The sequence below is a fragment of the Acanthaster planci genome, linkage group LG13 (assembly GCF_054643075.1).
Source record: "Acanthaster planci isolate LZ-2023a linkage group LG13, COTS_SCS, whole genome shotgun sequence".
Taxonomy (NCBI): Eukaryota; Metazoa; Echinodermata; class Asteroidea; order Valvatida; family Acanthasteridae; genus Acanthaster; species Acanthaster planci.
This window is the reverse complement of record NC_141789.1, coordinates 2,543,901-2,554,494: the sequence shown is the minus strand read 5'-3', so window position 1 is coordinate 2,554,494 and position 10,594 is coordinate 2,543,901. Positions and strand designations below refer to the sequence as shown.

The following is a 10,594-nucleotide window of genomic DNA, read 5'->3' as shown; positions in this document are numbered from 1 at the left end:
CACAGCAGATGGACTGACCGTACACATAGAGCGTTACTTCTCATGCACCGTACAAATCAGCCAATGTTAGCTCGCCCGTAGACTGGAACGCTGTATACCCGAGACCGCGCAATCGCGTTGAGTCCGTCAGCCACTATAGGCCCCGCCCCACTTCGCTCTGAGTGGATGATGGAAAAAGAAATCGAGCGATGGACGGCCGTGCGTATAAATGGAGAGTGTAACGGGTTGACGAAGCCACATCACCGTTTGTGACAAGCCACCCAACGCACTTCAGAAACTGGCTGCCCGAGCACACGACGGCGTGTGATCACTCAGCGCTGATCTGACCGTTGCAAGTACATGAAACACTGACATTTTCATGCAGAAGGGGTCGTTTTTTTCTTGCATCACAGTCTCAACTGCAGGAAAAATAAGACGCAGATGAAATAGTAATCGGTGATAGTTCGAGCACATTTTCCATTGGATGAGTTTCGTATGGACACTGGACGATTTCGAGGCTTTTTGCGGTGGTAGCTTACGGTCTGTACCGATTCGAAAATGTGAAGTACGAAGGAATTGTATCCCTCCTGGGGCTACTCCTTTGTTCTATCACTCTTGACGTGTAACGTTGAGGTACCAGACTGAATGCAACCGCCGTAGCTGTTCTTTGGAGCAGCATTTGAGCTCGGGTCAGCAAAGTCCTCATCAAGATGGGCGCTCAACTGTCGGACTGTCCAGCTCCGCCCCTCAATCTTACCGGCGAGGAGGAGTTCCTCGAAACGTGGGCTCGGGACAGGCTCTCCGTTGTCACGGTGACCGTCATCATGCCCATCTTGTTCTTCGTGGGCTTGGCGGGCAATCTGGCCTTTCTCTTCGTCATGGCGCGGGTGTCGTGGATGCACACCGTGACGAATTACTACCTGGCCAACCTGGCGGTGGCCGACATCTCCTTCCTGGTGACGGCCGTAGGGGAGAAAGTGTGGGAGTACCGATCGACCCCGGTCAACATCGACACGGCGGGCTTCATGGGCCGCCCGGGCTGCATTCTTTTCAACCTTCTCAAGAGCCTAAGTCTCTTCGCCTCCATTTTCCTGGTCACCCTGGTGTCGCTGGAGCGCTTCTACGCCATCTGCAAGCCCGTCCAACACTGGATGCTGAGCGACAAGGGCCGGACGGCCAAGCTACTCCTGGTGACTTGGTCCCTGGCCTTGGTCTTCTCCTGCATGCTCGTGCCAGCCAACTCGGAGATCGCGGCGGCCTGTTTCAACTGGCCGGACACTGACGAGTTTCGCGGCTTCCCTAGCGTCATCGCCAATTGTCACCCGGTTGCGGGGTGGATGCTCCACTTTAAGCTGGCCATGCAAGCCGTGCCCTTCACGCTGGCCATGGTGGGGAACATATCTCTCTACATTATGATCATCAAGAACTTAAACCAACGGGTTGCCGCCAAGGAAAAGAAACAGGCCACCCGCCAGGGCTCTGCCTCGGCGGCCGCTGGCCAGTCCAATGTGTCCCAGAGCCACCAGATCCGCAACACGGTCGCCCGCATGCTGATAGTCAACGGCACGCTGTTTTTCATCTGCCTGTCCCCGTTCCAGTTCACTTCCGTCGGGTTCCTGATTGCCAAAGGGCTGTGGCAGCCCCCGATCTTGGAAAACTACAAGAAGGACATCATGCTAACAATCTTCCGGACACTCACCTACTTCAACTCCGTGATCAACCCCTTCGTGTACACGGTCACCAACAAGAGGTATCGTCACGCCTTCTACGTGGCCTTCACGTTCAGTCGGACGGAGCAGCGTCAGCGGTACTCCAAGAACACGTCGGTGGTCACCACGGACATGTCCACCCGCATGTGAAGGAACCAGGCCTTGATGAATGGCTGGGGCCTGCAAGAACTGGCGGGAGATCATGTGGCGTCCAAAATAGAACACAAATCGACAGAGACATGGTGGAGATTTTTCCCTTTTCACTTTGTCTTGTAGAGCTGCCGATCTGATCTGCCCCTCGGGAGGAGGTACGGTACCTTTCTCGCGCGGAGCCCACGCCCATCAACACCTCACGGTACAGTCACCCAAAGACAGAGAGAGAGAGAGACAGAGAGATACAGAGTGAGCGAAGAAGAAGAACAAGACGAAGAAGAAGAAGATGTGAAAATGAAACCCGCTCGATATGTTTTGCCTCTGGATTCACTATGGAAACGAGAGGTAGGGATCAACAAAATGGCGTCCAGCTTGCAAGCATCTGGAACGGCTCGTGTTGCATGCATGCATGCAGATGTATCGCCTGACTCCAACTGCAGTCAAGCCGACGGGAGGTCAATCTCGTAAGTGCTACTACGAGATAGAGTTACCCGTTACTCAGCTTTCCTTAAAACTGGGCTGAGTACCATGAGCGAACCACGAAAGATTGGCATTTGGAAATGGAGGGAGATTTTGGTCATTTTTGAATGAAAAACACCCCCTCCTCTAAAAATGATATACGCAAAAAGCCCGCCATTTCTAAAGATTATTTGAGGAATCCACGCAGAAAAGACAAAACCGACATCATGATAAGTTTAATCGGGAATTGAAATTTTGATTAGGTTGAGTAGTTGTAAGATGCATAGTGTGTATGAACATGTATTTTGTTACAAGGAGTCCGCACTGGCAACGTGTTATCATAACCCCGTCACGATCTGTATACCAATGACTACGAACCTTAAATAATGCACCAAGGTCATTTTTTTTGCTGTAATGTAAGACTCGCTCACGCTGTCTGTGTAATAAAAGGTATACACTGTAACCATCGTGGACAATTCTCTGGTCACAGTTTCTGGCGACAGCGGGCAATATGGGATGGTAACAGGAATACATTATTATCGGAGAGATATTTCTGTATATAATTACCATGTTTTACTGAGCATTTGTGTTCCACAAGTCCCTCTGCAGTTTATGCAGCTATTCTTATCATTATTGTAAGGGTAGTTTTAATTTCTTATGGCCCTTTTTTTATTATTTCCACTGGTTCACGCCGATTGGTACTCCGTATATTTCAGTGCTGTATATGTTTGCACTATTTTGCTCGTTCTGCTGATACGCCGCTACTGTGCGATGCTGTAAAAAAAGAAAAGAAAAAAAAAGACAGCGCTTGGTTTCATTTTTCGTGACGTGTTCACCCGAGACAAATGGTCCCTAGGTGTCGCGGCGTTACCCCAACGAAGCTGGACTGGAGCGCACCAGGTACTTGTTAAACCGCTCCACAGCGTTCCATCAATTCTTCTCGGTTGCATCCTCACAGAATAACATACCACTCTAGGTATGATCCGACGACCTTGAAACATAAAAGTAGCCCCGTTCTTTAGGATGAGGTTACTGTGATAAAAGAACTCTTGTCTTGGGACGAAGCGGTCCTGGTTCGATTTCTATCGGAGCTGTCACTTCCTCACTGAAGCGCGACTGAAATTAATCGCGTGTTCATCTTGGTGCCCTTTCGTTTGTGCTGAAGAGTCTCTTGTATTGTTACGCGTGATTCCTTGCATTGCCTCAATCTATTTGGTCACAGAACGCAAATCTTTCCGCAAAATCAATTCGGTAAACCGAAATTATTGTGTAGCACTATTTTGTTCCACGCTCGAACGGTTCATTTTCCCGCGACAACGTGACTGTCATATAACAGAAAATCACCCCCTTGATAGTTACCTGAAGACTTCAAAGAGACCCCTGAACTTACACGAATTTAAAAATAGCAGCCACGTGGAAAGTTTTATCACCTATTACAGAATGGACTAGTCGAATTCGTATAAAATGACTTTTGCAGTAATATAGATAGAGCCGATGTCAGTGCGTGACGGCATCGAAGCTAAATGAAACATGTTTTTGGATGAATGATTTCTGACATCGTTGTAGTGGTTAATGGCTTTTCCGTTTTTTTCCTCCTGCGGTCCCCGGGGCCTGCATTAAGCCGTATACACCGAGGACCTTAACATCTTAAGTACCCATAGAAAAGAAGCAAATTGAATGTCACAACGTGAACAGCGGTAAGGGTTTGTGCAAATGCTTTGGCTTATATAAAAGAATTGGGCGTATGTGAAATGATTTAAATGTGCCTGGCCTGAAAAGAATGACTTTTAAATTGCCCGCCCTACTCCCAAGGGGGTCGCGATCTGGTTTGGTGGAATCAACTCGTTCTTTTTGCTTTACCATTTTGAAGAACTGCAGCTTCGGTGCCGCCTAACGACCGCTGTCTTTAGGACAGAACGTCCGTTGAAATGCCAAATTAATTACACGGCTAGAATTGTTCAAAACGAATGAACGGGAAACTCGCAATGCATCATTCAAGGTGAAGAAGAAACGAGACCGGGAACAAAACTCCGAACGGTACGGGTTTAAGTGTTGACACAACTCGTTGGCAACGATGTTTTGGTAGCTACGTACATACGGGCATATATGCACAGGTCCATGGGCAAATAAAATCGTGCACGAGGAGAGAGTTGAAACCCGCCCGAGTGAAAGTGAAGGGCAATAGCCGATGTCCTCTCAAAACAGAGTCCGACCGATCCGGAAGCTACATTAGAGCCGGGCTCGGTAGGACAATATACCTGTCTTTGTGAACCCCTTACTGATGAGAATTGCCCTCGAAACGGTTTGTTTTCTGGTCCTAACATATTCTAAGGGCTCTCATACATGCACTTAGTAATATCAAACAATGACAGTAGTTTTAACATTTTATAAGGCCCTGTTATCCGCCGAGCAAAGACGCTCATAGCGCAGTGTAGACATTGAAAGTTCTTACTTTACAAGGGGGAATTTATGGCGCCACGCGCTTGACTCACTCCATGATCGATGACGAACATTTTTATTCTAGAGGGAGAGGTAGGTTTTTCTTATTGACACGCTACGAAGTGACAACCGTATGCTCATCCCTGTTAGTGCCTGTCTGTGAAAAAAGGTATGGCACTCTCGCATCAAAATGGGTCCATGCGATTCGCCGGTTCTCCAACAGAGATTCTCTAATTGAAGTTAGCCTACGGCTCCCATAATCAACACTAGCGTAATTTCAGCCAATCAGAAGCCTCCTTTGGTATTTAATAATCTTTCTTGCAAATGGCGCCAAAACGGACTAGCACCAAAATGCGAAACACACGTGGGTTTTATGGTTAAACGTGTAGAGGTTTATGAAAATGTTCCCGCAAATTGCAATTTGCGTTTTCTTTTAAGTTTTGACTTCTTAAACAGACACGACGACTTGGCCAATGACGATTATAGACCTGACTGTCACTAACCATGGACTTTATTTCTGAGAATATTTTAATTCAAATAAGTCAACATTAAATAATAAAATGCTGTATTCAAAATATTTTTTTCCCCTGTAAGTTACAGTTTTTCTGAAGACCAATATTTGCAATGGGTGTTTAGCTCGCGGCTGAAAGAATCTATTAATACGTTTGCTCGGAACATCTTCGAAATGTTCTTCCCAGGAATACCACATACCGAAGGGAAAAAACCACACGCTTAAACATGAGCTTAAATCTGCTTCAAGTTGATTCGCCGCTCAATAAAACCCCCCATCATTAGGTCTCACTCGCTCCCATCATTGCCGTAGGCCGGGTTTTTCTTGGGAAAGACACTACCACAAAAAAAGGAGAATAAAAAAGATCCTGGAGGACTTCTCTAGGCACACATCTTGGCTTGCTTGGAATAGGAAAGGAGCGTGCGCGGTAAGCCTCATATTGGTTTGTCCTGATCGATCCGTGTCTTCAACTTGCACAATTAACACCAGGTGCAGACTGTATCCCTGGATTTGAGCTGGCTGTACCGCCGAGAGCTGCTTGCGGTTCACCGTGCCATCCACACCTGCCTTCCCCTCTATTATACTCCGGCAAACCCTTCGGTCCCTCGGGAGCTGGAGACACCACTGATCGGATCATTCGGCTTTTAATATTGCCCGTCCAAGTGTATTTTCGTTGTGATTTTTGTGCAAGGATTTCATAGGATTGGATAAACTCTTTTTTAAATGTCAGTCTTGAGTTTCACGATCAAGATGCTTGCAGTGTGTGTCATTTTGCAACGACTTTACTTTTCTTGAGCGTTGCGATGTTTGGGCAAGGGGCGCTAGCCCTTCCCCGGAAACCAGTCAAAAGGGGGGATGCGAAAGAAATTATAAAAATAAAATAATGGATTATTTTATAATTAAAATTTCCCTGGCGCAAATCCATCCTTGGAAATAGAGATAAAAAGGATTGAAGAAATCACCAATTTGCTTGAAATTTTTTTAAATTAACCCCTCTAGCCTCTAACTGTTTTTCATTTTATTTAAACTAATGAGTACTTTTCCCCCTGGAAATTTTCCTTCTGAAACAAGAGGTTCCCTTGGAAAAATTCCTGGAGGCGTCAGTGGCCCTTTAAGTCTTTAAAAACAGATGAAATGAAAACAAAACTGTGAAATGACCAATGATGATAAAAAAGCATCCCAAACTATGAAGTACAATAAATTTCCTTTCGTTCTGGAGACTAAAAATATCAGGCAAACAAATATCACGGCAGTTTCTCATCATCGTTTTTGCGTTCGGAAATTAATGTTTTGCTTCTGCGGGGGTTGCTATTATTGTGACACGTTCGCGCTGTATGTTTTGAACTTTGTAATGAAAACACTGCTCAACGCCTCCCTGGTACGACTAGATCAAATTAGTGGACAAAAAATAAAAACCCGTTGGACAAGATTGCCACGCCGGCTAACAACGACCAATTGTTTCCAAATAACCGCCAGAAAGATCGCAGAAGGTGGAAATTTCTAGCTGAAAAGGCAACGGGCAAGCAAGTAATGTCAGAGGTTTTTTTTTTTTTTTGTTCTCGATTCCCAGTCACTTGCTTGAGCATTTACCTCGTTAAATAATTTGCTTTGTGCAAAGGGAAAACACACAGACGCCGCTCGAGGGTCTGCGTGCTTTGCTCGAAGCCGGGTCTAATGAAGCAACTGCTGACAGACATCCGTGGTAACAAAAGTGCCGGACCGCGCCGTCTCGAAAGCGTGTTACCTCGGTTCAGTTTCTCGGGCGTGATTTTTTTTCTGTTCATATTTTTCCCTGTTTCTTGCCCCTTTCTCTCTTGGCGGAGGCAACTCAAGAAATATTACTCCGAGCCCCGAGCCCTGTTGACCTGACGACTGCCTGACCAGACACATAGTGCAGTGGCTTGACAGCGAGCCAGCGATCTGATAGATTGACGTTGATGCCATGCGATCTCCCCGAGAGCACCTGAATATTCACTGTATACAACTCGTGTCTGCTTCATTACGGGTTACTAATAAGCAATCACTCGCAGAAACAGACGCCGTCGAATGTTTCCCACCCCTCGAGCCATCGAGATTTTTACTCAGGGTGGTTGAAGTGACTACCCAAGATGTGTCGATTTCGGGATGTGGTTGTGAGAATTACTTTCAATGTTGGCCTTTTAATTTTAAGAGTACCGTTGGTGCTCGATTTTATTATTACCCTGAACGCCAGTGCGCATGCTCCAACCTCCGTGTTTGCTGCCACCAAGAGACAGAAATGCCTGCCTAAAACACACCTTCACACACTACATGACAAACTTGTAAAGCGGTCCATGGTGCGAGTTTCGTCCTCCGTGCATGCGCATTAGTTTTTTTTTGTCCGGGCCAGATTGGGTCAAGCTCACCACGGGACTCTGCGCGCCACTGTCCCCCGATTTCCGTAACTGACCTACAAGTGCCCCGGAAAAATTTGTTTTAGGGTATGGACTCATCCTCACTCCATCAAGAATCATTATGGTTCAAGGGTAACGTACCTTAGTTTTTCTCCCACGACGTTCGATCACATTCTAACTGTATTGCAGAAAACTGTACCTAACCACCAACGCGTGAAATGTAAATCTCGCATGACTGATTACATGTTGATGTTGTTCTCTCAAGAACGTCTCCGATCAAAGAAAGCTCAGTGTTTTGTCCCAAGCAATGCAATGTCAGCAGATACACGGTGCTGTCATGCCATTCACTTTGCCCCAGGGAGAGAGTTTTTCATGCCGGCGTTCGCGAGAGACTTGCATGATTGTCGTCACTGATTAACCGCGGTCCGTGACAAATACATGGCCTATCATTAACGTGGGAACGTCACCAATTCCGCACCGCTCGCCAGTCCGTCAGCAACAGACGATCAGAGTTTAAGATTTCTGCAGCTCTTTACTCAACCCGCCAAGTCAAAGTCAGGAATTGAATTTGATTTGAGAAAAATGGTAATACATGCATTTACATTTGCCGTTCGGTATATTTTTATATTCCTTATGCGCCAACCACCAATGATTTTACTTAAAGGAATTAACCACCACTATGTTCGTGTTCCTCAAAGATTTACCAATCGTTCCCTTGATAAGACAGGAAAACTTGTGGCTTATTTATCAGTGTGTAATTTCTAGCCTATTCCCAGGGCCCCCAAAACTACTCCAGCTTTTCAAACCACTTATGTTAGGCTGTGATCAAAAGAAATAGCCAGGCGAACATCTTTGCATCGATCTGGGTCTGCTTATGCATACAGATGTTTCAGACATAGTTGACCTCCGATCTTGCTCATAAATAGGACGGGGAAAATTCCCTGTGATGTCTATGTGGCCCTTCAAATAAACAGTATGTTTGTAATTTCATTTGTATGTTTACAAAATAAGCCTCTGTCGCGACATCTATCATGTCCTGAAGTGAAGGTATACAAGATACTTACATTAAAATTTTCATAGTTCAATCTTCGTATTGAACTCGATACGGAAGCATCAAGGGTTTTTGTTGCTCGGGAATCCTATCAGCTTTTTCCATCATATTCATGCCTACATCCTGTTCCCCTAAAATTAAAGACAATTTCCAACAACTAGACAGAGACGATGACAGGTCGATGTGGATATTTTGAAGGCTCAGGTGCTTCATAAAGGGAGCCCCGAGAGCGGGAACCGACCTTGCACCGCCTTGCAACCTCGTACGTCGGTATGAAATCAAATTTTTGTTCGGTCGCTATGGCAGCTGAACACTGCTCACGTGACGCAAGCCCCCGCAGACGACGACAGACTGCTTTGACGGACGGACCACCAGGCGATTAGCAGGTAAACGTGACTGACGGCGAGATAATCGGCGAACGGATTGACAAGTGAGGATAGCACTGAACATGCCGCCATTTGTGGCTGAAATCATTATGTGGTGCTGACGACCCTGCTAAGAATATTAGAACACTATATAGGGGGCCTACGCGTCTACATTAGCCATTAAGACGCACTGATGTAACTTTTTTTTGTTTCACCTTTTGTACAATCTTTGTGAACTTTTGTCAATCAACAGACCGGTATTCGCTATCTAAACAAGACGTGCGTTGTATTGGAGTGCAATATTTGTCCGAGACGATTCGTTCAAGACTGGTGTCGGGTCGTTTTCATGACCAACTCGAAAAGCATTGTGACAATTATGACATTAGTTACGCCGGGTTTCAAACCAAAAGTTTGAAGGCCATATTTATTTCCAGATCTCTGTTGATGTGTAGGCTAAGAAAGTATACTCACACCAAAGATAATACCTTTGGCTCATTCGTGGTTCAATGAGTTAAAATGTTTGACGAAAGTTGCCAATTTTGCAGGCATAAATACCCTATATGCTGTCAACATTCAAGTAACAAAAGCCCCACGTGCGAAAACGGCCAGCCTTGATTTAAGATTGAGCACACGAAAGCTGTAAACTTGCAGGTATTCGCAGACATTCAGGCACGAAATGATCGGGCAAATGCTTTACGGTGTTTAAAGAACAGAAGAGACACTGTCGTTTGGCGCGAGAAATATAGCCGACAGATGTGTTGTTCATATGCGACAAATTTGGCAGGCTCGCGCTAGCCTGTCGTCTGCTGGATAATATGGCCAGCGCTTTCACACCGTGAGTGGTAAATAATTTGGCATTTTCACGGGCAACGGTCATCCATTATGCATCTTCTGAAATAAACAAATGAATGCATGAAGGCCTCCGTTCTCTCCACATATAGACGAGTTCTCAGTTCACAGCACGACATCAGTTATTTTAGCTTGCTTGGAGAAACGATTTTTTTGCGCGCAGATTAAAAGCTGTGTTGGGGGACTGGGGGGGCAGCGCGCTATTGTGATTTTTGATTAAAATTGTTGAATTTAATTTGTAGGAATTCTGGGTTGTTAATATTTTTCGTCGGTTTGTCTTGTGTACATAATGAATGACACCTCGCGCATATGGGCTGATTATATGGGTCAATCTATAATTGGCCAAGACATAGGTCGGCCGACGGTAGAACCTTACTGATAAACCACACGGTATTTTGTAAATAAACTCTCTGTGTATGAATTAATTAAAGGTGCGTATGAATAAAATTTAGTGTTATTTATGGATATTCATGAGTACATGTGTGCTTACTGGTTGTTCAGCATCGGGGTATGCGTCACTTCGTGACATCGTACCGGTACCAACTGACTCGTGGACTTTAGGGCGAATTCATTTTTGGTATCAACTCGAGATAACTTTGTCTTTTAAAATAATTGCTTGGTGTAAAGATACGAAGTAACGTATAGGGATGTTGCTCGTACCCAATGTCTGGCTTCAGCCTGCAGTAACACAAGGTGTATGCAAATGA

At 45.5% G+C, this 10,594-nt stretch overlaps 1 protein-coding gene across 1 annotated transcript; it reads left to right on the top strand.

Moving 5' to 3' along the window:
* Nucleotides 1-213: 213 nt before the first annotated feature.
* On the top strand, nt 214-10,354 carry LOC110977136 (growth hormone secretagogue receptor type 1-like). The gene has a single exon (XM_022230990.2). The coding sequence runs from the start codon at nt 690-692 to the stop codon at nt 1,836-1,838; it is 1,149 nt and encodes a 382-aa protein (XP_022086682.1). The 5' UTR covers nt 214-689; the 3' UTR covers nt 1,839-10,354.
* Nucleotides 10,355-10,594: the final 240 nt, after the last annotated feature.

What these genes read in the sequence shown, in the direction of transcription:
- LOC110977136 (XM_022230990.2), top strand. Translation starts at nt 690, where the DNA reads ATGGGCGCTCAACTGTCGGACTGTCCAGCTCCGCCCCTCAATCTTACC.